This window comes from Squalius cephalus, assembly GCF_949319135.1.
Source record: "Squalius cephalus genome assembly, chromosome: 25".
In the NCBI taxonomy this organism is placed as follows: domain Eukaryota; kingdom Metazoa; phylum Chordata; class Actinopteri; order Cypriniformes; family Leuciscidae; genus Squalius; species Squalius cephalus.
Genome location: NC_137146.1, coordinates 22274700 through 22302491, shown reverse-complemented (window position 1 = coordinate 22302491; position 27792 = coordinate 22274700). Strand labels below are relative to the sequence as shown.

Genomic DNA, 27792 nt, shown 5'->3' with positions numbered 1-27792 from the left:
GTTTAGTTGTTTATTCAGAATTATGGGAGAATCATACAGCTCTAATGTACACACATAAGAAAAATATTTAAACTGAAAAAAGTGCAAAGCATTTGATGATAATTGATTTTATTTGATGATAACTGGTCTTTGTGCGCATTTAATCTAATGTCTCTGTAAACCTCCATATTACATGTGACATAAAGATGAATAACTCCTAGAATAAGAATACGAGATGTGCAAACATAAACAGTATGATTACATCTGTCTGTGCTGTTGGTGCTCAGGGTAAAGTGTGCTAATTGGATACGACCTCCAGCTCTTGGGTGACTTGGTAATGAGCCACCACCTCATAGATCTACAGGAAAATAAAAACAAAAGGATATTTGGAAAGTGTGAAACACAAATTAAGGATCAAATCAGCAGAACGTCTCTACAGGGAAATAATAAGTCAATTTCAGGAAACAATGCCATTTGTGTCTGTCCCAGTGACATACTGCTGATATAATTAACAAATTACTGAACAGTCACATTATTTGATTAATTCTGAATAATGTGTAATGCAAAATAACTTTTGTCATCTGAATATCATCCAATTATCATTTTGGCACACATATATTGTATTTATTCCATTTATGTTTTCACATAATTTTACGTCAATTAAAGATTATATTTTGAATAAAAGAGAAAAAAGAGAAACTAAAAATTCCCACTTTGCTTGTTAACTTCTATCCAATGCAACTTACAATGTATTCAGGGTATTCATTATGTCAGATCATGCATTCCCTGGGTTTGACGTTGTGCCATAGTGCCATGCTCTACTGTTTGAGCTACACAGTTTCATGTTCTTGATATGAGGACACCTGAGCTTCTAGCCATCTATCAAAAATGTAATGCTCACCCTGTCTCAAAATTAATACTGTGCTTTGAGGCCTTTTATTACAATTGGTAGCTATAGTTTGTCACAAGATGGTGCCAATTAGTCATTTGAAATATGGTCATTATACAAAAAAGATTTGGCCTTGTTCCTTATGCCTCATGCAGAGGGAAATTGTGACACCAGAATAAATAAATAAAAATCAAGATTCTTAAAGGTCCCATGACATGGATTTTATCATGTTTCCTGGGGTGCCCTTATAATGTTAGTATGTTTTTAAGATCAAAATTTTTTATAATTTAGAAATAAAAGGCATATTAGCCTCTGATTTGAACACTCTGTTTGAAGGGACGTGTCTACTGTGAGAATTCAGTGTAAACGCCCACTGCTGTGATTGGCTGACATGCTTGCATATGAAATAGCTAGCATTACATGTGGAACTCTCTCGAATACTTTTACTATTACAGCTATTATACGTTTTTACTATTACAGCTATGGAGATTAACGAATCGTGAGAAGTTTAAGTATTTAGATCTATTCCCATCACATAAAAGTTTGCAGTGATGAGCATTGAGCAGATGACAGCCTGTTGATCGCGTTGAATGAAGATCTTATCATCTTATCATATCATAGTTTCTGCACTCTCACTAATGATTTCACCAATGCAAACATGAGGTAAGTACAGTAAGAGCTTCATTGTGCAGTGTAACAGCGTCGTTGATTTCATAACGAGTTTTGGCAAGTGTCCAGATAAACTCGCGCTGTGTGATTGACAGCTTGGGCGATTGGAAAGGGAATGTTCTTTGATCGCTTTCTGTATATATATTAATCACAGTTTAAGTAAGATTATTTTCATCCTACCAAGAGAAACGACGTGAAGTTTATATTTTAGTCACTGGCTTGATTTATTGATGCATAAACAGTATTGAATGATTTTGAGAGAAAGATTGTCTGAACTTGAACAATTACACATCAGAAATTCACATAACCCATTGGTTCTTCAGAGGCTCGGATGAAGGAATTAAAAAAAATACTTTTGTGTTCATTTGTACATCCAAACACTGAGCAACTGCCATGCTTCGCTCGTTTGCAAGCCATGATGTCTCTCGAGGAAAAAACAATATCGCGCTCGCTAAGCTCATTTTCTCATGGGCGGGCCAAATTCTCTTTACGGGCAAAGAAGAGAAAGGGGAGGTGACCTTTCCCCTTATGACGACATAAAGGGAAGATTCTAGATTCGCCCGTCTGAGCTTTCATTTTCTCAAAAATACCCAGGGCTTGGTTTACACCTATCAAAATGTCTAGCCACTGGGGGACCATAGGCAGGCTAGGGGAACTCATATTAATGTTAAAAAACCTCATAAAGTGAAATTTTCATGTCATGGGACCTTTAAAGATGCTGTATGTAACTTTTTAACTGTACTAAAGCATACAAATAACAAAATATGTTAGAGATTTAGGAAACATGCTAAGTTCACATACTTTTCTTCCTATGAAAACCAATTCTACAGCCAGCTATTTTACTTTGAAATGTGCGTTCTGTGTCCGAATGTCTATTTTTGTTTTGGTCTGTGTGATCTCGCCCACTGCCAATTTACCCAAATTTTTTTCACCACCCGAGTTGCCAGTTGGTGGGAAACACAGCCTATTGTAGCCATGGAAGCCAGCAAACAAACTCGGTCAGAGATCGCAGATTCTACCCGACCTAAAAAGCCTCGGCATCCATCTAAAAATTGTTCTAACCTCTTCGCCCAATCTCTCATCTATGTAGGCCTCCATTATCGCTGTAGCTTGCATGCTTTCTGGTCTGTTCTTTTCTGTTTATGCAGTTATTCTTTGACTACCTTGTGAATCGACGCCCCAAGGGCATGGTTGCCACCTTGTTGATAAATGAAAGCAAATAGAATTTAACAATAATAATATAATTATAAACAGTTGTCAAAGCACCAGTAAAGTAAACAAACAAAAACAAAAGATTGAGCCAGGGGTAACATATAAATTAAAATAAATTAAATTTGAGAGAGAGAGAAGAGAAAAAAAAATCCCATGAGTCCCTTTTTTGTATATTGTACAAAAGCATATTATACTTTGTGAACAACATAAAGGATTTTAAAGCGTTGCCATTGCTTGTAGAGGAGATAGCACCTATATAAAATTTCAAGTCTTTGCAAAGAAAATCATAAAAAAGAGGTTTAACAGACAAAAATGTGCACTTATAAAATCCTTGGCTAGAAAAATAAACAGATTTATTAGAAAATAGATTCTTGTCAGAGTTATAAAATCCAAATAAGACATTAAAAACCAAAGAAAAATTGTCTAATAAGGAAGCATGGACAAACAAACAAAATGTATATCAAAAAGTAGATAAAGATTGATATAGCTATATAAAGACTGACAGGGTAAACTGGCTGTAACAACTTAAAGGATACCTCCTTAACCTTATTAGTGATTAAATATTAAAATCCTTAAATAAGGACCACACTTTCTTTCAAGGAATATCTTTAAAATTACTCCATTAAGATATTACAGAAGGGACAGTAATAATATTGTCCTGAAAGACTTTTTATTCCTGAGAGAGGGACTGGACAAAAAGCAAATCTTCCCTATTGCTGTTGTTACGTCCTGTAATGTTTATTGTGTGTTTGTTGCTCTCTCCCTATCTCTCTCTATCTCTTTTGTCCTGCCCTTTCTTTCACAGGATTGGATGAGAACAAAGTGATCTCCAGATGTGATTGGTGCTAATGGGACCAAAGGTTCTATAACAGGATCTGGAGTGCCTGAAGAGGGAGCTCTGCTCAACCTGTGATTTCCTGTTGTTTAATTGTACATGTGCTATTGTGTGTTTGCTACAGTGTGTTGTCACTGCTAGCTTGCCTGTTGTGGGCAGTGTGATATTTGGCTTTGAGTTGATAAGTGGCTGTCAATCTCATTTCCTTTTTGTATATTTTGTAAAGTATTGTAAATATTTTGTCCACATGTGGAAGCTGTAGGGGGTGAGCGCCATTCTTTTGTAAATACGTTTTTCTCCTGTATTTCATTAGATCGGGAGATAGGGTACTTTATTGTATTTTCTTTTAATAGGGAATTTAGATTTTCTGTTAGGAGTTGGTTGGTGTTTGTTTGTTGTTTTGGCCTTTGTTCACATCTGAAGTGGTGCTTTCATTTGTGGTTCTGTGAATAAAAAAAAGCATCTTTGGTTTCCAATTCCAGTTTGTTGAGGCCTCCGGGTCGTAACACTCTCTCCCAAGGATGTGCCCAAGATGTAGAAGAGAGTAAAGAATCAAGAGTTTTCAAAGTTCTTTAAAAGTGCAATAGTTCCATCCAAAACTCTGGCAAAGTCTCATGGGGTGACAGGAATACAATATTTAGTTAAGAATTTAGAAATAAGAAAGAAAAACAAATTCCCATTGAGTTTACAAGTTGAGAAACCAAAAGAATATTATTAAACCAATCTGAAGAAATTGTTTGTAAATTACATGCCAGGCCAAAAGAAATTTAATAATTTAGAGATATTATAATTACATACTAACAGAAAGGGGAGACCATCAACTTGAGAAAATATATAATTTGGGAATAGCGTTCCATATGGATTCAGAATAATTGAATTGCCTCAACCAATTGATCTTAAATGTATTGTTTAACAAAGCAAAGTCAAGAAAATGAAGACCCCTATGTTTAAAGCTATTTATGACAACAGATTTTCAAAGAAGTCAAAAAGTATTCTATCAACCTCTACACAAACTTATTTGTCCACATGGAAAGGCCAGGCCAGGTCAATAGATTTATAGGGGATTATATATTTATATATAAATATATATATATATTTATTTATATATAGATATATATTTAAACTAGGGGAAAATGGTCCAACGACTGAGCAAGATGGGCAATTTGGCGGCCATTTTGTTATGCAAATTAGAAGGTCAAAAACTCAAAATTTCGCTTGGGAACCAGTTTTTTTGGATTCAGCACCCTTGAAATATGTAAGGTAGGCCGGTTCCCAACTTGTACCCATAAATGCTCCTCACTTTCACTTTTTGGGTACATCCCATCTAGACTATAGAAACACCCTCCGCTTTGGTGAGGAGAGCACTTCCTTGTAAAGACAAGTCTCTTTGGAGCCAGGAATTTAACTTTTTCTTAGCTTTACTAATTACTGGATCAAAGTTTAATTTTCCTCTCGCATTCATCTTATAAATGATTACACCCAAATAATTAACTTGGGACTCAACAGGAATATGAATGGAGCAGAACAATACTTTATGGAAAGGAGTTCACATTTAAGTTCAAAGATAGACCAGCAGCTTTAGAGAACTCTTTGATAAGATTAAGAGCGATAGCGATCCGTTTTTTTATTTTTTATTTTTTTAAAGAGTGTGATGTGGTGTAATTGGGTTATACGAATAAGTTTATCAGCTATGTTAATCCCTTGTAATTGACTATTCAACAGAGAAGAAGTAAGGAGTTGAGCAGCTATTAAGAACAAGTAAGGTGATACCGGGCAACCCTGGTGAACCCCTCTAAACACATTAAACCTTGGAGAAGGGCCGGATTTAAGATTAATTGAGCAGTTGCCATTTTTTGTATAAAATTCTGACAGTTTTGCAAAAGAAATCACCAAAACTAAACTTATACAGGGTCTGTAAAATAAGTTCATGTTCAGGGGAATCAAAGGATTTATAAAAATCTTTTAAAAAAGGAAACTTTTATCTCTAATCAGTTCACAATAGTTTAACAAATCTAAAACAAGGCGTTTATTGTTGACAATATGCCTGAAACCTGACTGAGTTTCATCTATCATTGTACCCAGAACACAAAAAGTCTTTTAGACAGTAACAAGGCTAATATCTTATAATCACAGTTTAACAAACAGATTAGAATATCTTTCTTAGGTTTAGGTTTTAAAGTAAGTAATCCCTGTAAGAAGCAATACTCTCCAAATAAGTCTCAAGCAAGAAAGGAACTAAATCTAGAGCAAAAGTTTTGTCGAATTCGGCTGTCAGCCCATCTGTGCCTGGAGATTTATTGTTCTTAAGAGCTTCAATAGACTCAATTACTTCATCAATGGATATATCACTATCTCAGGTGATCTTATCTTCTTTAGATAATGACCTAACATCCTTCAAAGACTGGAAAAAGGACAAAGCTGATGTAACAGACATAGGCCAGTGAGAGCTGTGCGTGTAAACCTCACTCCCCTAATCTCAAGAGGCGCTCTAGCGACTGATGTCTTTTGCCTCCTTGTTAGAGCGCCCGCCTCCCATGCGGTTCGAACCGGAGGGGCTACACTGAGTCCTTGCAATATTTAGACTAGTAGATTAGAAAGGAAGTTTGCACAAAATGCGTCAATTTCCTTAGAATCAGAAATTACAGTACCGTTGATATTTAAAGAGTTAATAGTTACATTTCTAGAATTATTCTTTTATATTCTGAAGAAATATGCTGTACTTTGCTCTCCTTGCTCTAGTCACATTCTTCTAGAGCGGATAAAAGAACCCTCTGCCTTATACGTTGAGTCTAACTGAGTTTGCAGATCAATAAATTCTACTAACTCAGCTTCTGACAAACCATCCTGCGTTTTACCATAAAGAGTTATTATTTTAGAAATGACATTCTCCTCTTCACATCTTTTAAGTTTAGTTAGATGGCTGCCAAAATTTCTAGCACATTTGCTAACTTTGTGTTTAAGAAGCCCAATTGAGGCCATATTTATTTTCCTTTTGTGCTTTGATCCAGTAATATTCAATCAAAAAATATTGGTCTCAAATCTCAATTGGTCATGCTTAATCAAACAAGAGTTAAGCTTTCAATAAGAGGCTCTAGGTCTTGAAGAAGAAAAAAACTGAAAATAGAGAGGATTGGATAAGAGTTGTTTTATGATCAGTCATAGGGGAAGGTAGAATGCTAACAGCAACATTAAAATCCCTGACAGATTGTGAAACAAGCCAGTGGTCTACGGGACTGTTTAGAGCAACTTTTGTTACTCCAAGTATAGGATTTAATATTAGGAAATTTCTCCCTCCAAACATCGGTAATATCAAATTTATCCATTAATATCTTTAATTTAGAATTAGTAGAGGCAGACTGTTTAGGCGGCAGCCTATCAAGTTTATTATCAGGCACAATATTAAAGTCCCCACCAATGAAAATTAAGACACTTGGGTATGCATTAAGCAACAGCAGGATTTTCTCTTCTATCGCTTCAAGCAGTAAGTCATTCTCATGAGAATTACAACCATAGATATTAATGAGTATTCCCACAGTATTATTTAAACAAATGACCATTAGCATAAAATGTCAATTTGGGTCGCTAAATGATGCAAAACAACCTCAGCAAAAAGGTTTTTCAATGTCAGAACTCCAGCTGAATGCTCCGAACCGTGAGCCATCCAAACGTCATTGTGATTTCTCCAAAAAGCAGTACCACTGAAAATGGTGTGGGACTCTTGAAAAAGAAATCAGTCTTGAACGATTTGATATACAGGAACAAAGCCTTCCGTTTAGTACTTTCTCTTAGACCCCTGGCATTGAGACAAATAACAGAAATAGGCATACAAAAAGAACTCTTAACAATGAACAACAAATAACAACAGTATAAGATTACTGACTGAGGTTGAAAACACAGAAGCAGCTGACTACAAGGCCAAGTCAAGTTTACAGCCATCAATATTGTCCAGGGGCCGTATTCACAAAGAATTTTAAGGCTAAAAGTAACTCCTAACTGGCGAATTTAGGAGCAACTCCTAAAAATAATGGGTGTGTCACTCGTAACTTTAGGACTCCTAATTTTTTTGACTAAGAGTAATTCACGAAGCATTTTAGCCCTAAAAGTAGCACCTAAGCCTGGGACAGCTTAAAAGAAGTCGAGAGGACTCCTAACTCACTAAGACCTATTCACAAACAGCTTTTTGTGGCATTTCACGTTGCGATATTTTGAAATGCGTATGCGGCGGCTACAGGAGCTTCCAATCACGAGGGAACAATTTTGCATTGTAGGCATACCTAGGGATGCAATAACGCCACCAACAACAACCAAAACTAGGCTACTCATTGCATGTAAACTAATTGTAACATTTCATTGTGAATCAAATTAAAATGTTCTTCTCTTTGCAAACGTAGGCAGAGGCATATAGTGACAGATTAATTCAATAATGTTGCAAAGATATTGCATCAATCCATATGTTTCATTAGGCTACTAGGCTATTTGTTTTGCCTTACTCTTTATTCATTTAGGCTATTTATTCAGTTATTCATCATCTTCCGTCCTTCGCACTACTTGTGTAGCGCACGCATTCTCAGACCTGTCACCTGTCACTCATCATCGTAGGGGAGGTGTTTGGAATCATTCCCGCGTTACAATCATCAGCCAATCAAGGTGGTCACTTCAGTCAAGCTCGTGCATGAGTAATGACGTCATCCATAGCAACGAAGACTCACTCTTAGTTTAGGAGTTGTCATTTTTCTTTACTAAGAGTAGGTCTGAAAGGCGTTGTGAATAACTTTTAAGAGAAAACTCCTAGCTAAAATCTTTTAGTGGGATTTAGGAGTACTCCTAGTGGTAAGATAAAATGCTTTGTGAATACGGCCCCTGGTCCATAACGAAAAGGTAGAGTTCGAAAAAGCTCTCTTGGAATGAAATAAACAGTTTGAACAGGCCGGCGGTGCGCATACTCATCTGACGACAAAATTCGCACCAGGCACACTGTACACTGACCCTCGCGTAAAAGGCCAAACTATGTTAGACACATACTTGCTCTCTGTCCCTGACTAGATAAATGTAAAACATTTGAAATGTTATTTCATTAAAGTTCCCCTATTTTCTGAATATTACATTTAATGTAGTGTGTAATATAGCTGTTTGTGAATGTAAAAGGTCTGCAAAGTTTTAAAGACCAAAGTGCAAGACAAATAAAGTTATTTTCTCCTAAAAATAATCAATTCTGAACTGCTGAAATGAGTTGTCAGCACTCCCAGTCTCACCACCTGTTACAAACCTACATAGCAGTTGAATAAATTTGCATAATGCCAGCCTATGGACCTGAAAGAGTTTGGTTTGTGTTGTCAACATGTCAAGAAGAAGCTGTTTTCACTGCTGTGAATCCACTTAGCATCCAATTCAAAAGGATGAAGACTTGCACTGGAATTGACATGAAAAAATGATGCCATCTTTCGTATCACTGTGTTTCAAGCACTGAGGAAGCTTCCTGAGCTGAAATGCAGATATGTTAATAGACGTTTCATTTCCGACATGCATCTGACCAATCAGAGCAGAGTAGGTGGAAAGGAGGGGTTAAGAGAGAGTGAGGGTGCGTCTCAATCAGCTCCCTAGTTCAATAGTCAGGGCACAGATCAGGGAGTCGGCCATTTTAAGGGCTGTCTCAATCACAAAATCCTTCAAGTCCCTTAACGGAAGTTTTGAAGTGCGATACATAAATCACATGAGCCAACTCACTAAATAACATTAAATAACATTAAACATAATGTCAGAAAGATATCAGTTCTGCTGTTTGTAAATACCAGTAATGATGTTGTACAAGAACGAGGATGTTGTAGCCTAATGTCTCTGGAAATATGGTCATCAGTGTCCCAATGTGTAGTGAGCCAGTGTCCTTTACTGTCCTTACCAGTCCCCGAATTTACACGATATACTGATTCATGACCTAGGGAAGCTAGGGAGCTGATTGAGACGCACCCTGAATCTTCAAATTAACCGTTTTCAGGTGATGTACAATGTATATTATGAGAAAATTAAAGTGTTTTTTGACCTTAAACCTATTGTAGGAGATAAGTTGTAATGTTTTTAGAATTAATAAATGATGAAATGTAAAAAACAAAGTGTGGAAATGTTCTGTCACAAATAGCACAATGTCTTTGGAACATCTAAATGATTTCCCATGCTCATTGTGGGACAGGACAGGCAAATTTTCACTAAGGTTATTGATTTACCCAGGCCAGGCTGCACTCTATCTTATGAGAAACTGGTGAGTGCTCTCAAAAGGATGAAAAACGTTCTAGAAATAAACATGAAAGATACACATTTGAGGGTAATTCCACCTTGAAGACTTCTTTCTGAAGGTGCACTCACTCTAAAGATCACAATAAATAGATCCCTATTGACATGTGCTTCAAAAGTTCACTGTTCTTTCTGGCTGTGGCCAGTGATATCATGCTATCATTAAACAAATGCAGGCACACCTGTGGTAATGTTAGTTTACCGGCAGCTCTCGACAAGCTGTCACGCGGAGCCTTGTGTCTGATCAAAGGCGAGTATGAAGTCAGATGAGCAAAGAGAAGCAAATACATTTGAGGTGTTAATTGACGTTCATAGGAGGGGATTAGCTTTTAGAAAACCTTCTGAAAAAGGAGAAATGATGCACAGACAGGCAACTACTTAACTACAGCTATGGGAAATCGTAAAGGTTTAAACCGCTTCATTTTGCTTTAAATGCATATTTGCTTGTGAAAATCAGTAGCATACAAAGAAGAACGCTATTCAATAATATTAATAATAATTAAAGCAAAAACACAACAACAAAAAAAAGGTTCTTTAACCATCCAACTACTGAAAATTTGCCTTCATTATTTATTTTGTGTTTCTATTTTGTTTTATACCTTCAAGTATTTATTCATGTTCAATGTCAATTGTCTTTTTTTGCTATGTTAATGAAAGTACCATGCTGTTGTTGTTTTTAAAATTGTATTATAAGACCAGGGGGGTATTCCAGAAAGCAAGGTAATCTTACCGTCAAACACCCTGAACTCTCAGTTGATTAACCCAAACCTTGCTTGAGATATGTTGAGTATGTTCACGGTTAAAACACAAGACATTCTCAACAGAGCAACGGATTGAGCGTGCCATACTACTTCTTTCTTATTATTTTGTTTAACGGCGATTTACATACTTGCAAATGGCCATATTTGGTGGTTGTGCAATAATTTTTTTTAGCTTTTCATTTAAATATTCTTTAATCACTGTGAATAAGAAGTATATTGTTTGTTTGATGCTAATTATAAAAGAAAGACTGCAGAAATTGAACTAAATAATAGTATATGTGCTTGCAAAGATAACAGCTGTATAAGGTTGTTTTGCTTCCACATTGTTTGAAAGGTAAGATATTTCATGTTTTTTTTTTTTTTTTATTAAAGAAATATTTTATAGCATAGAAAACGTCCTGTTGCAAAAATCTGAATGCAGATCAACATGACAGCAAGTGTGAGATAAGAATGAGATGTATGTATGTATATATATATATATATATGAAAATAAACTATTACTAAAAAGGTTCTTTAAACTCTCAAGGGATATTTACACTCTCAAAAAATCTTTTTTTTACAATCTAAAAAGAATCTTTTCCACTATAAATGACCTTTGAAAGGTTCCATTAATGTTAAAAGGATTTCCTGGAACAATCGATGCAAATAAAATAATCGATTTTTAAGAGCGTAGCACCAAAAACGGTTTTACTATTGTCACTAACCGAAAAACTCTAATCTGGTCCTGTTTAGAGCCATTTTTCTTATAAGTGAATGAAATTACTTTGAAGTGTGCTCCTATCGGAGATAACATGGGTTAATAAAATGTACTTTTATGTTACAATTGTTTTTGGAACAAATAAATATGTCTTGTACTAAAAGATGAAGAGTATAGCTTTTATAGTCTGAATTATAAACAAGAAAAAAGTTATGAAAGTAAACTATTTCTTTAATAGAGCACCTATTCAAACTATGTGTTAAGCAAAGCAACCAAATGAGATGCAAATAGGGTGGGAGAAAAGACAGATTGAAGGAGAGAAGTGTAAAAAAAAAGAAAAAAAAGCTTTGGAACTGTTTGATAGAGGAGCTTTAATTCACATTAGCCTTAAACTGCATATTTTTTCTTGGTAAACATGGTTGCTAAGGTATCACACTCCATGCTTCTCACTGCAATGTGTTGAACTAACATACATAAATAGTGTGCTATTGGATAAAATAAAGTACATTTTCTTTTGGACAAAAATAATTTTATATATATTTCCACTTACATCAGCTATATCCAGTAAGAATATACTGTACTGCTTCAAATTCATAGTTATTTTAATTGACTGCCCACAAATCCATGTTCACTTTAATACAAATATAAACTAATTCTCAAATAATCCATCATATAATATAGAAAACTCTATGTATGTACAATTCAATGACATTCTGCTTTTCATTCATAACTGCTGATACGAAACAATCTCAGGCACCTACATGCATACAGATCACAGGAAAAATCTTCCCAATCCTGTCCAACCCTGCCCCAGCACGCCTGCCTGGAAGGTTCGGGCTGTGCTTGGAATTGTCCCCTGTACCTTTACATAGTGCACAATTTGAAGGGACAGCCACTCGTAGTAGTGTCCAAAACCATTACTCACTCCTTGTCATTCAAACTATGAACATTCTTCCATGCAACACAAAAGGAAAAGTTTTGAGATATAGCTAATGATCATGTCTATCAAGCTCCAAGCAGCAGAATAGCATCAAAAAACCATCTGTTTGACCATATAAGTTCTGGGCCCAGTTGTTCAAAGATTTTCATCTGGATCAGAATGATCTGGATTTAGAAACCCCCTGTTTTGCTATCCAGGATCAGTTAATCCATCTTACTTTTGTGCTGGTTTTTGAAAGCAACATTGGATTGAATCAGCCTGATATAAACTTGATCTGGAGGTGCATTCACACCATGTCGTAATTACCACAATTACATGATTTCAACTTGTAAAAAGCGTTCACATTCTCATAGAACTCGTAATTACAGTTTGTAAGATGTTTTGAGGAATTGTTGATGGATTGTTGAGGAATTGATGTTTAGAGGTCCTCCTTGTACCACCTGACTGCTTCAGATTCATTTAGGCGTTACTAGTGGTCCCATAGAAACGCATAATTCCCAATCTGAGGACGTGAACAGCCGAATGAACAGAAGAATAGAACGTCACGTGTTGTCATCTTGAGACAACGGTAATTATGACATGCCGTACATGTAGCATGGATTTCCAGTGCTCTAAATGGGACTACATATCACAATGTAGGCTACTAGCTATGTAAGAAACAACTGGTAGAACACTCAGCAGCATCCACATAAAATGGCTGGATGGAACACATAAAAAGCTATATTTTGCACAGATACTGCTGAAGTATCATGTCCACAGAGGTTGGATAGTACTGTGCGGACCACTGAGTTTACTGAGACACGACAAACAGAAGTGCTAATAAACAATATTTCACAACTGTTTCACTATTGTTGATGAGCTGAGCAGCCATGTCGGGGTTGTTGCGCTTCCCCTGATTTCCCCAGTCACAAATCCTACTTGAGGAGGCGTTCCAGTTAAAAGTTCCTACTGGGGCCTGCGAATTTCCCATGTCATGGAACAGACCATTAGACCCCTCATCTGATCCACAACAAACAAATACAAATATACAAGCAATGAGGGATGCAATTGTTAGAAACTACTTTTGACTGCTTCATTTCTAATGATCATCACAGTTAAAATGACAGCATGACAGCTAAAATTAAATGCGTTTTGACAGCTATAAATATGCTATAAATTTGACAGCTGTAAATGTGTCAAAGTTACAAACATTGTAATATTTGACCAAGTTCTATTACATTCTGTTCCTGAAATCCATCCTGAATGCACCCTTCTGCTGAGATCAGGACAATAAAGGTTTTTTTTTTTTTCAAAACCAAGATTGGATTATGTGATCTAATCCAATTTTAGAATCCTTTTTTCTTATTATTTTGAACAACCCATTTTCAAGATTTGACCCAATCAATAAACCGAAATCTGATCAAACTTTTGAACAACTGGGCCCTGATGGAAGAACAGAGCAAAATTGAAGTCCTTGTTCACAAATTTAATAGTATTGTTATTATTGGAGCTTAACAGCCACTAGTCACAGCATGCTTTCATTATATGAAAAAAAAAGCAGCTTGGACATTCTCCTGAACATCGTTTTGTGTTTCATTGACAAAACTAAGTCATATGGGTTTGAAACAACACAATGACAGAATTGTCAAATATTTTCTAACTATTCCTTTAAAATCCAACACAGAAACTGAAATGAGTGGCAAAGTAAACAGACCCCACTGCATAGCTTCACCTGCATCAATGTGCAATTCTTCAATTCCTCTCTTTTGCTGCATTTACAATATTGAACATTCAGCGCTTGCTATCAAAGCCCAAGCCTCAAGTCTCCAGATCCAATCCACATAATACCCTTGTGCCTGGCTTTGACATTTTCACTGATAGACAAAAAGCTTTGTTCTTTCTATTCTAAGCTTGTCAAAGCCTGAATTATTCCTTTTCAAAGAGGAGTGGCAATCAAAGTGTAGTATGGTGAGGTGATAAATCGATTGAATTGATATCTAGGCTTACAGCGGGGTGCACGACCAACACTAGGACATGATGCCAAAGACAGGGTTGTGGCGACAGATTCTGGGTCCATATTCCTCATAGTCCTTCTTAGAGTGGCAGACTTGGAAGAACTCGGGCTACAGAATGTTAAGAAAGGGACATGAATCAGTGGTTAAGTGATAAATATATTCAAAAAAGAGACATATAATGCTGTGTGAGCATTACCGTAGAAGCCAGCATGGATCCCCCAAACCACACGGCATATCGCTGCATGTGATGAGAAATTACCTGCACCTCCATGGGCTTGGGCTGGATGAGGAATCAGATGTATTCAAAGAATTTCACTATGCATTCAACAACGTCTCTAAAAACATGTTAGGAAATACATAACGGATCTAGAATTTATGGAAGTTAATTACATCTTGCAACGTTAATAAGGTTACTAATGCAACTATATGTACAAATACCTGTTTTTTATGTTCTTACGGGACTAAATGTTTTATTAAGCATCCAATAAAAGGCACCAGACAATTACTTTATGCATTAAAACAATTTTTTGTTTTACCAGCTTATTTGTGTCTGTATATCTACTCGTGTAATATGTATCCATTATATTTTAAATATTTCCACTCAAAATTTACAAACACTTGAAATGAAAAGCGAAGTAAAGGGAATCCAAGTAAATGCATATACTTTGAAATGCTTATGTATGCTCTTTTAGGAATGTAACGATATGCTTTATGATGTTATTTTTTACCACTTCTTTTTCCAGGCAATGTTGCCTCACGGGGCTGTTACAAAAATGAAAGAGAAAAAAAAAAATGTGGGGAAAATGAGGCATTATAAGAAGCAGGATAGTTAAGGGGCTGTGTACACGACACTGTTTTCAACTAAAAACTGAAAAACTTTTATGCGTTTTAGCCTGAAAATGCAAACTTTAAAAAAAAAAATACTGTTATAATCTCTGTTATAATCTGAATTTGTGAAACCGGTGATGTCATGCGCATGCGTTTAACATCTTCAGTCTATAGACCTTATGTAGCCCCGCCCCTTTTCAGCGCTGCGCTCGTTGTCTTTTGACTTCCGGTCTGTATTTTCACAGCGATTTTGCATGTTTATTAATGAACGGCTCGTTTTAAAATATCCCCGGTCGACTGATATTTGTTAAGTCATCTGCTTTAAACATCACAGTCCTCATGATAACTTTCGTTAACTTTACATTAAGTAAATCCACTTCAAAAGCTAATTACTCCTGGACAGCGGCGCCATAGAAATATACAGAGATGGCGGCGCCCTCGCTTCTCTGGTGCATAAGGTCTAAAGGCGGGTAGTGTTATTTTACAAAGTGACATCGCCAACTACTGGCCTGGCATACATAATACAACATTTTTTGTAGTTTTCTTTTTACAGATCCATTTTGATAATGTTATCGTCTGTGTGCGAAAAAAGAAAAGGAAAAGTTTTAAAACAGAGTAAGTATCCAAAACGCACTACAACACATGATGATTGTGAGTGTGGGGTGAGAAATTCTGAGACATTAATGAGATGAGACCTTTATTCTGCCGCCGCTGAGCTCCTCACTCAGTCTGAGTCTGGCGTCCACCACGCGCTTCAGGTCCCGCTGCAGCCTGCGACCAAAGTCCCGAAACATGGTGGAGCCTCCCGACAGGACAATGTTCTAATGCACACACAATTCTGATATATCTGTGTTTTCATTATGTTCACCCCCCCCCCCCCCATTATGTTAATATAACTCAAGTATATAAATCATGGAAAAACTGAAGCAAAAGCATCTATAAACATGCACAAATTTGCTTCTGTTTGAATGGACTCATTATGACAAAGACAAAGCATCACCACTCTACTATCCCTATGCTGAGAAAAACTATTCAAATCAAAATGAAATCAAAATAAAAACCCACAACACTGCAGAAATTAAATCACTGAAATGAAAAGAAAAAGAAACCACCTTGGTAATAGCAAATTATTCTAAGAAATGCAATTCTGTGGAAACAAGTATTCTGTGGAAACAAATAATAGTTCAGTATTTGTCCACTTATAAATCGTATAATCCACAGAATGTGTTTTAATTAAAAATAATAAATAAATAAAACCAAAATATAGCTTTTTTTCCCACATATACTTCTGCAATAAACTACTGTTACATTGTCGGCAAAGGCCAGCAGAGTTGCATGCTGGGAATAAATGACCATGGGCTGACTGAGGTCAGCTTATAACAGGGTATCTGCAGGAGATGTGAGTTTCATTACAGGGCTGAGGGTTCAATCCTCACTTAACGAACTTGAGGAGAGCTATCCTGCTATTTGGATTAGGACATGCTGGTTTCTATCTAGGGAATAAAAGGCTGGCTTCCTCCATCTTTACTGATGAGTTTAGTGGATGGACTGTGGTAGTGGACACTTTCACTGAGGTAAACAGCTTTCAATCTACAGTACAATGCAGACCAGAAGCTGGAAAGAGACGTGCACCTTTATTTCCCTTATTTCTCTTTTCTTTGGTGATCTTAAAACTAAATTTTCATAATTCAATTTATTCATAGTTAATTTCTCTACCTGAAGACTTGATTCCCCCCTGCAGAGGATAATCAAATAATGTCACATTTAAACTGCAAAAATGGCCCAAAAGTGCTTCTGAAGAGTCTTTACAATTTAATGCTGCTAAAATGTGGAATAAATACAATAACACTGCAATTACAACTGCATACTTTTATACTAGTTTCAGTCAGAGAAGGCATAATTTAGTCTGGCTTTTATGTGGTATTACGCCTTTACACTGAATTTTGAGCAGGCACAGAACAGCCTTTACATTTTGTGAGGTCCTTTGCATGACCAGCTCATGTATATCTATGCTTAAAGCAATCATTTCAGGGCCATCGCAAGATGTAGATATTATGTGAATATGTAAATATATTTCCTCTGAATGCAGGTTTTACAGTTCACAGATTTGAATGGCAGATAATCAATCCATGTACTCAATCCTACATCAAGTGTGAACATGTGTAAACGAAATATGTTTCGCATTGACTTTGTTCTATATATAGTCCAAAGCATAAAAAAGCACTTGAAAATCTCCCTTGCATGCTGGGAGAAATATCGGTATATTTAAGGTCTGAAAGCGTGATGGGAATTGTTATTGTATGTGTGAGCATTATGGCTACTGTAGTTCTTTTGTAACTTCCTTCAGCCCGCTCCAATATTTGGTTTTAAAAACTTAAAAATACTGAGGATACAGTATATGAAAATAATTCCAGGTTTTGCAAGTGAAATCCTGTAGTACTTGTTATTTGTAGAGGAAATAACAGAACTGGCTTGGGTAGCCATAAACTCTGCAGTTGTCAGAACAAAGTTTTCGTGGCATAGCCTAAATGTCACTGCATGCAATCTATGTCGGGGAAATAAACATTTGTTCATAGCAAAAAATAACACTTCCAATAATGAAATATGTCTACATGCCAAACACAGAGCTTTCATTATAGAGGAGAGACAACTTCAGTTTCTTGCACTAATGCAAAAGTAATGTAATAATAAAAAATAACAATGCAAAAATAGTAAGTAAAACAATATTGTAATATGTTAATTTAAGAAGTAACATTCTCTAACACAGATGGCTGATGTAATTTCTAGAGACAACCCTAGATGAGCCGATCGCTGCTCAGTGGCCTTTGTTGATTAGTTTGCTTTTGCTGCCAAGATTTTTTACACCTCAAGAAATGCTGGCAAAAAATTAAATAAAACTAAATAAAATAAAACTAAAAATTCAGTCCAATTCCTTCAAAATAGTCCATAGTGAAGCTTCTTTCATAGGCAAATACGAATCATTTCTGTGCACAGTGATGTAGATGTGCACTAATTATAAATGTGCATAATTGAATTTGTCAAGACTATTTATTCAGGCTGAGAGTTGTGAGATATAGACATGGATACTGGTTCAGTCCCATTTGCAGGGATCAGACAATTTAGATTAATTGTGAACAGAGTGGAAACACACTGACCCCTGTTGGACAAATAAAAGAACTGATCTCACTATGAAAACTATAAACCATAACAAAAACTGCAATATGCAGTCAAAGGGGTGACTGAACAAAGTGCACTTTAAAGAAATGCAAGAATGACTGTCATTTTCTATGAATGAAGTGCCTTTCTTTTACAGATATGGGTGTGTGCTGAGCTCCCATTAACCTGTTTTATTGATTAAACAATAGACAGTATAAAGGTAAGGGAAACAGAGAAAAACGAACAGAACACAATTGTATTGTGACTGTAGGAAAGAACAAAAGGGCAGCACATTGCCACGATGCTCTCAAACTATATTACTGATAGACAAACAAAGTTTCTACCATTTCTTTTTTGAAGTGGTTTTGTTCTTTTTTGAAGTGTGCTGTCCTTTCATTCTTTTTGGACAAGCACCTGCTCTAAAGTTTTTTGTTTTTTTTGGATGTGCACACTGTAACCTTCTGTGTCGCAATTGCGAGTTGATACTTTTTTCTCAGAATTGTGAGAAAAAAATATACCATGTCAATGGCTGGCCTAAATTATCTGCAGTTATCTTGTGCAAATGCAATCTCTCATTCACTCAATCACTAATAACTTAACTTTCTAAATTCTGCTGTTGTCACTAATTACTTAACTTACTAAATTCTGCAGTTGTCATTTCCTCTAATGTAATGCAAATTTTACAGGATTCAAGTTTTTGAAAGTGCTGAGTGGAGTTTAAAACTCCTTTCCACTAAAGCTAAAAAATCAAGTAAACGTGAAGGGGTAAAACTACCCTCCTCTTGTAGTATATAATAGTAATAGGAAATCAATGATGACCAAAACTGTTTGGTTAACAACATTCTTCAAAACATCTTTGATTGTGTTTCACAAAGAAATGCATTGATAATCTAATTTGCGTAAAGAACAGAGTACCATGTTTGGACATTGCTAGAATTATCTGTACTGTTAACAGAACCTGTACAAATGTCATCATCTGATTTTCCATATGCTTATACTGTAAGTACTAGTGATTCTGTATCCTAAGTTAGTTCAAGGCTGGAACCTCTTATTCATTTCTACCACCTTTGGAAGTGTGGAGTGTCTTTAGTAAACTCTCTGTCAACTGATTGAATGTCAACTTTGACGCCATTGAGAATATTGGCTCCTCAACAAGCCTCACTATCAAATAATAACATTTCCAAAATATTGTATGCATTTATATTAAAGAGAACCACTGGAATTGCATGGTAATACTGGTACTGTACCTTGTAAAGTGGTCTTCTGACATCTATAGGGCAGTTCTGAATGACTTCATCCACTACATCTGAGATGGGCTGCAAGAAGTCTGGGTTGGCAAACTGCAGAGTGAAAAGACCTTTTACTACAGTTTCCAAAGGTCATTCTGGGTATACATGTTGAATAATTCAGAAAGTGTGGTATTTCTACCTCGGGGTGAAAAAATATCTCTGGTCCCAGAAAACGCTCATATCCGACATCTATTAGAAATTCATTTTTGCTGATAGCATTGATTCCCTTGTATTGTTTTATCCATTTGCCAGGGTCCATGTCATATTTTGTGAATTCCTTCACTATGTCTGGACAGATGTAGCAATACCTTTCCTAAAAAAAGCAAACAAAACAAGAGAGTAATACAGATAAGGAGTACAAAAGTTGTATTACATATAAATATGATAGAGTAAGTGTGACACTACTGATTTTTTTTATTATTTTAAGGGTTTACAGAACATCATATCAATCTGAACATGTGAAAAGAGAGAAATAGGAGGCTAAGTAATGCACAGTCTACTGGCTATACTAATAAAATGAACCCAGACAAGGTATTCAGAACCTCTGCACTGACTGTACATTGGACAGTCATATTGGACAGGAAATGTGAAATATAAGTTTACTGGTCGTTATATAAAAATGTTTGACCACTCAATGTCACGACTAACCAATCAGAATGAGGTATGCCAGAGAAAGGAATATCATCCCTGCTATTACCCACTTTAACAGCTTTTGCGGTCTCCAGTGACTGTTCTGGAGGAACGCCGATCTCTCTATCTCTTAGCAGCTGCTGAATAAAGTAGGTGATGTCTCTTCCTGCTATAGGGATGTGCTTTATACAGCTGCCAATCACATAACCTTCGGCCTAAGAGATAACAAACAAACAGAAATCAGCCATCTAAATTGTTGAGGAAAGCTCCAGCAGCATTTGTTTGCAGATGCCACTTGATCTAATACAATGAAAATCATGCATTTTTGCCTTATATATAACTTTTCATAGCATTGTATGTATATCTGTGTTGATTACCACTGGTATGGCATGAGTAACCCCATCCCCGCTATCAATCACGATTCCTGTTAGTGTTCGTTTTCCAACCTGTTTTGAAGTCCATGATGCTGCCAATGCCAAAACAGCCTGAAAAATGGCCACACAGATAAATAAATTGCTGTTTCCAAAATATTCCATGCAGAATACAAGACTTTGTCCAGGGTGAATGGTCCCAAAGTTTACCTTGGATAGATTTTTGCAGACTGTAGATCAGTGACATGTAACAAAACGGAACATGGAACTATATGGAACTAAAACAAACAATATATTGACATTTTGAACCAGCCTTAAAAATAGCTTGCATCAGTGCAAACCCCCTTTTTGGCGTTAAAAAAGTACAATCAGGATTTACTAAAGACACACAGTATAAAATAACAGTAGCGATGGAAAAGAGTGGACATGGCAGAAAAGTAGAGACTGACAATCAAATGAAAGATAATGTGCAGAAATATTTGTATGCTATCAAAGTGCGAATTACTGAAATTATGGGTCATGCTATTGACACTACCTGAGCAGTTGAACTAAATACACAAGAACATTATGTAAGTTTTTAAAATGCATGTGCATGGTTCAGTTGAAAGTTGACTTGCTATTAATGCTGCCAAGACTAATGTATAAAACAAACTGTCTCTATCAGTCAGATGAGAGTTAATGCTGCATTCGTCACTATAGCAAGTGTAGGTTCCTGTCACGGTTATGTTATGGGTAATCTGTGTCAGTTTCTGTTTTTGGGTGGGTTGGATACATAATTTTGTTTCCTGTGTTTGAGTTTGTTGATTTGATTACCAGTTGCACTTGTTGTTCATTTTGTTGATTATTTTGACTTTTGTATTTAAACCCTGTGTTTTGTTCAGTTCATTTGTCTGTTCTTATCTGATTTATCAGTTGTTTTGTTCCAGTTTATCTAGTCTAAGTACTCTTGAGTATTTTGTTTCTTTGAGTTTTTTTTTGTTAATAAATCATCACTACAGTGAATAGATCAAGCTCTTTTCCTTTATTTTTGCAACCACTGCTGGCAGAAAAACAGATTATACAAATGGATCTAGTGGCTGTTCGTATCCTCCTCCCATCCCAGAGGAACCGCTCCCTCGAGAGACATATTTTTAGACCTTCTCCATCTGCTAAACTATACGATGATAACAGCCTCAGTGTGTTTTTCTGGGCAGGGCTCAATGCTTCCAGGAGTCTGTGGACTGGGTCCTGGTTCACTGAGGATTCCCCTTTATCATCGTCGAAAGGTGAAGAATCATCTAACCACAGTCCACGCTGTGCACTTTGAGCCATCTGCCGCCACCGTCCCAAAGGGCATAAAGCTAGAGCCCACTGCGGGCACATAGCCCGACCCTGCCGTGATGCTAGAGCCAACGCCTGAGCCATCTATCGCCCCAGAACCAGAACCTAAAGCCCTATTTGGATGGGATTGGTTTAACATGGAGAGGCGGGGTAAAGTGATTAATACCAGAGCTTCTCAGTGATTTTAGTCCCGTCTGAATGTACCATCTCAGTAATCATTACGGACAATGTCAGTAAAGATTACAACGACTTTTACCTTCTGGAAAAATGACCTCAGGTAACACTAATCCCGTGCAAATGAATCCGCTGTAAATATGTACGTAAATATTCTGTTATTTCCTGTTTAAAAGTAGTTTTCCGTGGTTTTTCAAGTATGGAGGTGCTTGAAAAAGCATTCAGTTGTGTTCTAGGTGGTGGGACTGTGACAAACCTCAAGTGTTTTCCACACCATTCCGATCAAAAAGAAGGTCGAAAGCACTTGTTAGAGGCACAAAACTTCTTTTAGCGTTAGGTAATTGCCTTTTACCAACATAATCCAATTTTAACTTAATACATCATTCGACCAGACCTGTTTTTTATTTTATATATAAATATAGGTTATACGTGTTTGCGCATGTGATATCAGGAAGCAACGTAATACGCACATGACGACAGGAAGGTGAAGGCTGTTCGTAAATCGAGTTACCCCTCCCATGCACTTCTGCTAGTTTTACTGAGATTTCTGATCCTGTGCGAATTAGCATTATTACAGATGTCCTGTGGTAAAATTACATTACTCCATCTACCCTTGTAAAAACTAATCCCGTCCGAATACGGCTTAACACATCTGAACAGGTGCGTGAGCCGGCAACATCGTCCATCACCAAGAGAACACTGGTGGAATATGAGGGGATGGTGCGGAGCACTGTCCCGTCAACAAAGGCTGATGTGGATGTGCTGAACTGTTTGATTTGGAGGAGAGCACAAATGTTAGCACACGGCCTCTTTCGCCCTCCTGCACTGAGCCTGTTTCGTCACCCAGCAATGAATTACTGATAGTCTGAGTCTTCGATATTCCCGCCCTGCCTCCCACTCCCACCTCCTCTGCCTGTTCCGAGTCAGCCAAGAGAGCCGTTCCTGAGAATTCTGCCTGTTCCGCATCGGCCAAGGAGGCCTTTTTTTGTCTTTTTTTTTTTTTTTACCTGACTCTTCACTGGTTTCAGGGTTGATTGGAAACCAAAATTTGTAAATCCTTTCCATAACACATCTATGTGTTGAAACTTTGCATGCACATTCACAACCCTAAATAAGAAGTCACAAAATTGCAGAAATAAATTGTTAAGCCAGTGTTTAGAGCAGTTTAAATTGACCCGCAACACAACAGGAGGGTTACATTTTATTTAACCCTTGTGCAACCTTATGGACATTTTTTTTCAGGTTTTTCTTATATATATATATATATATATAATTTTGCCCGTGTTAATGCCAACTGCACACATTTTGGCACAGGTATGTATTTTTATTGGAATTGTATTATTTCACCCCCATTTCCTTTAATAAATATATTTTTCACTAGGTACACAAAATAGTTCCACTCAGGACAAAAATGTCCCCATTGAAACCCATTAAAACTGCAATTTTTAATCCCAGTCCCAGGCATTTAACTATAAAATGATGCAATCTTTGTTAATAGGCTTTCATTCTGTTGGCAAGGCTTCAAAATGAGACCAAACTTAGGTATGTGCTCCCAAGCTTAATTTTTATGACCGTTTTTGTCCGGTATGGACCTATGTGTAACTTTTTTTAACTGATGCACAAGGGTTAAATGCTAATTAATTGACAAGATTTTATTTTACACATTATTGTCATTTCAAACACAGTATTTAAACATAAAAGTCTACCTGAACAGCAATATAGAGTCCTGGGACACTGAACGTTTCAAACATGATCTCAGCTAAGTATTCCCGGTTCTCTGGGGTATTTAGAGGAGGTTCTGTCTGAGGAGAAAACACAGCACTGCAACATCAGGATAAACAGACTCAAAAGACCTGTTGAATAAATTAAATGTGGTCTTTTGTAATGTAAAATATTACTGCATATAAAAAGTGTTTTGTCATCATCAAGTTGAGCAGTGAGACAAAGGCACACATGCAAAAGACACACTGGAAACGTCCTGTTTGTGACATGAAAACACTGTTGCACTCTGGTACAGACAAAGCAGCATAATTTATCATTATGCAAACAATAAATATTTCATTTGGTAGCTTCAATTATGTATGTGCTTCCTCTGTTTTTCAATGGGAAGAATCTGTTTCACAAATCACTGAGCCAAACACTTCATTATCTCATCTTTAAGAATGTACAGGCGACATACCATCAGGAAGCTGTGGTCCTCCGGCTCAGCTCGGAGATATTTAAATATGATCTGCTCCATGAACTTTTCCATGAGGTCCCAATCCTCAACAATACCATGTCTGATGGGCCACTAATGTATACACAGAGAAAAGGAACATTACATGAATTCTTAATCACTCTAGTCATAGATAATGTTGTCTTTTGTCCCCGTAACAACACAAAGTTGGGAATAATATACTCATCAGATGAAGCAACAGTTATGAAATATGATGATTGCACATTATTGTCCCAAATAGCAGTAAAATAATAATAGAGCTCAATTAATCTAGAATGAGGTGGTATTCACACATTTTATTATATATTTTAGTCTCACCGTTGGTGAAGATAGCTTAATCACAGTCGCTTGCGAGTACTTGATTACCGAATAATCTTTTTTTATATATATATATAAGAAATTTCTGTAGGGGTTTCTAAATGTAGGGTTTTTCTTTGGCTTTTTTATCTTTGTTCTCCAAAAACAAACTTCATGTGTCAGTTTTTTTTTTTAAATCAGGTTCTCTTGCAGGATCTTCAAGTAGTTTACATCATCCATTTTTCCTTCTATTGCAAAAAGATGTCTTGTCCCTGATGATGAAAGGCAAGCCAACAGTATGATGAGACCACCCATTGTGAAAAAGAAGTGTGCATAATAAATCATATGTGCATTTGTAGTGTGCTTCAAAATGCAGGTACATAATGGAATAAAAGAGTTCACTTTCATGACTATGTTTCTTAACACACTTAAGTACACTTTTAAAGTTAAAAGATTTAATTTAAAGTACATTTTAAATCATTATGGTTTAATAATCTTTTATTGTGCTTTAAAGAATCCATCTTATTTGATGTGGTGACTAACATACAGTACTAAAGCACATGTAAAGTACTTGTTTATAATTTGAACTCTACTAAGTTAAATATTTGATGCCAATATATTTTAAGTGTACTAAATTGCAATGTCATCATACTTTAAGTATGCTGAAATGTACTTCTTTTTTCACAAGGGACCACCAAACTCTACTGCTGGTATGGTGGGTTTTTGTGGTTGACAGTGTCAAATTCTAATCGAACATGGTTTTAAAAAGCTCTTCTTGCACTGCAAGCTGAGCAATGGTTTCTTTGTGCTTGTCTTTTATATAGCTCGGTATTATGTCAAGCTCTTGATATGGTTGACCGGTGGCCCTTCTCAGTTCTCAGTTATTGAACCCTGTAACTCCTTCAGAATGACCATTCACCTCTCAAGTCTCCGTGTTCAAGCTGGGTTTTAAAAGACAACCTTTTCAAGGCAGTGTCTGAGAAGCTGGATGTAGCTTTACACTTACTGATAATTGAACCACTGCTGCACTGGCATTTTCAAACACTTTCATACATTTAATGATTTTTTTTTTCTAGAATTATATAAGAAGAAGCTCAAGAACCTTTTGATTTGATGGGGTCTTTAAGTATGTAATATGTCAGCATTATCATTTCCGTCTGTGTTTGCATATGTCCTGTTACTCTTGGGAAATCCAGTCATTTCAATAGGAATCTATAAGGAAGTCGCATGTGAGTTTCATGTGTTGAAAGTGACTTCTGTGTAAGCTGTGCTTCATTCATCTCAACGCTATTTACAATGGACCTTTTTTTTTATTTCGAACTTTTGCTGAAATATGGCCATCTTAAGCCTCAACAAATATGCTTATAAACTTCCTGAGGTAGATTGTACAGTGCAGTACATATCACAGCTGATCACCTTGGTTGCATAGTTTGGCTTATCAATGGCTTCATCTCCGATGAAGAAATCGAGGTCATCCACCCCTTTCATGAGACGTCTCTGTGCTTGATCTCCAACACCCGCTGTCTCTCTGATCGCGATACCTGCAGTGACAACACTACAATCAGCTTACTGTAGCGCTGTGAAATCACAAAGCACATTCATATAAAATAAACTCAACCCACATATGATATTTGACAGTATCCTTTGACAAAAGCAACACAATCAATAAGTGTTATGAAAGGATGTGTGTTGTTAACGGGCTCAGAGTCTACAGTATATTGAGGTTACAGCAAATTAGATTTTTTGTAATAGCTTAAAATAGTGGTTCCCTAAGGCAGTTTTTAATTAAATTCGGGATCCAAATATTATATCCTGGATCTGAGTGCTGGACATGCAGTATTAGGCTTCTCTGATCTGTCCCGCTGTGCGTTTAACAACTTCAACTGGCATGCAGCTCACAGGACGGCATGATGAACTGGGGCTCCGTGTTTCCTGCATAACCAATCTTGGTGTACCTGGAGAAGAAGAACAGTGATCATCATCATGAATGAGATGAATGAACCTGTACGGTCTATTTGTTTATCATTTTTCAATCAGTATTTCCAGTGAGTACACGGTCTCTCCATATTCAGATAACAGCTGTGGAAGTTTATTGTATCGCTATAATGCACCTGATTAATGTCTTGAAACGGCAGCCAATTAAATAAAGACCAACATATTTTATATGAAAACACAGATAATACCGAAAACCATATCAGGAGCCTCTTTATTTTTCAGATGCAGATGTTATGTTTGTTATGTTATGTTTACACACCAAAATACTGTTACTTCTGCATTTGATTTGACTAGTGCTACAAGTCTGAATTCATCAGACAGCTAGACCAGATATAAGCATTTGTTTGTCATAAACATTCACATATCACTCTTCCAAATTTGTGAATTAATCCTCCTGACCCAAATCAAAATAGATTACAACTATTCAGAAGCATTTTAAAGAAGTTTAGAAAAAAACAGACTGTAGAATTTTGTATGTTTTCTACCTAAAAAGAAAAAAAAACATTGCAATAAATCATGTGTTATATCACACAGAGAGTAATAAAATGCAAAGTATGGCAAAGCATTTAGTTAAATTTAGATAGTCTGCAAAAGCACATACATACAATATTTGACTTTTTTTCAATATTTGAAGTCCAGCAGAAATGACACTGGAAAGGTTATCGGTATGTGACAGACAGTAAACAAACTCACCCTGTCCCGCAGTCAATCACGCATGGAGGGGGCCGCACTGCCATCATCAGCACTAGATACAAGCATACAAACATATCCGCATGTCACAACAATAACGACGTCATCTGCATTGAAACCATGATCGTTTACAGGGTTGTCAGGTGTACCTTTACCGCGATGTAAACTGTCCCTTGATTATGGCTTGCACCGTTATTTTTTCGCGACTACTTCCCGAGTCAAAGGGAAAGCAGAAAATAGAAACATGCTGGATCCACTCGCGCTGCCTCATCACGATCCACAGAGCTGACAGAGACATTTCCAATCCTACTATGGTAAAGGCTGGATTATTAATATTCAACACGAGCCAAGCCCTCGCCACTATACATATAAAACGTTCGCTACTGGAAGGTTATTAAGGAACGTCAACATGGCGTAATTAATATTCATGACCTAAACCTTTTGCCATAGTAGGCTCCGTAATTTCACGAGCTGGCAAAGTGCCTGTGACAGACCGCAGCAGCGCGTGGCGCATTATGATTGTTTACTTTCTTAACTCACCGTACGATACAGCTTTAATGGCAGAC

At 36.6% G+C, this 27792-nt stretch overlaps 1 protein-coding gene across 2 annotated transcripts; it reads right to left on the bottom strand.

Moving 5' to 3' along the window:
• Nucleotides 1-27522, bottom strand: actr3b (actin related protein 3B). 2 transcript variants are annotated; one of them, XM_079863824.1, is made up of 14 exons: nucleotides 27376-27522; nucleotides 27230-27281; nucleotides 26441-26496; nucleotides 25958-26082; nucleotides 24209-24319; nucleotides 23736-23831; nucleotides 20542-20649; nucleotides 20236-20379; nucleotides 19674-19847; nucleotides 19493-19585; nucleotides 15785-15910; nucleotides 14458-14541; nucleotides 14254-14369; nucleotides 1-337 (listed from the first exon to the last, which is right to left on the bottom strand). In XM_079863824.1, the coding sequence occupies exons 2-13, from the start codon at nucleotides 27274-27276 to the stop codon at nucleotides 14274-14276; spliced, it is 1260 nt and encodes a 419-aa protein (XP_079719950.1). In that variant the 5' UTR covers nucleotides 27277-27281; nucleotides 27376-27522; the 3' UTR covers nucleotides 1-337; nucleotides 14254-14273. The 2 variants fall into 2 exon arrangements, with proteins under 2 accessions (XP_079719950.1, XP_079719949.1); XM_079863823.1 differs by lacking the exon at nucleotides 1-337 and having other exon boundaries at nucleotides 11679-14369.
• Nucleotides 27523-27792: the final 270 nt, after the last annotated feature.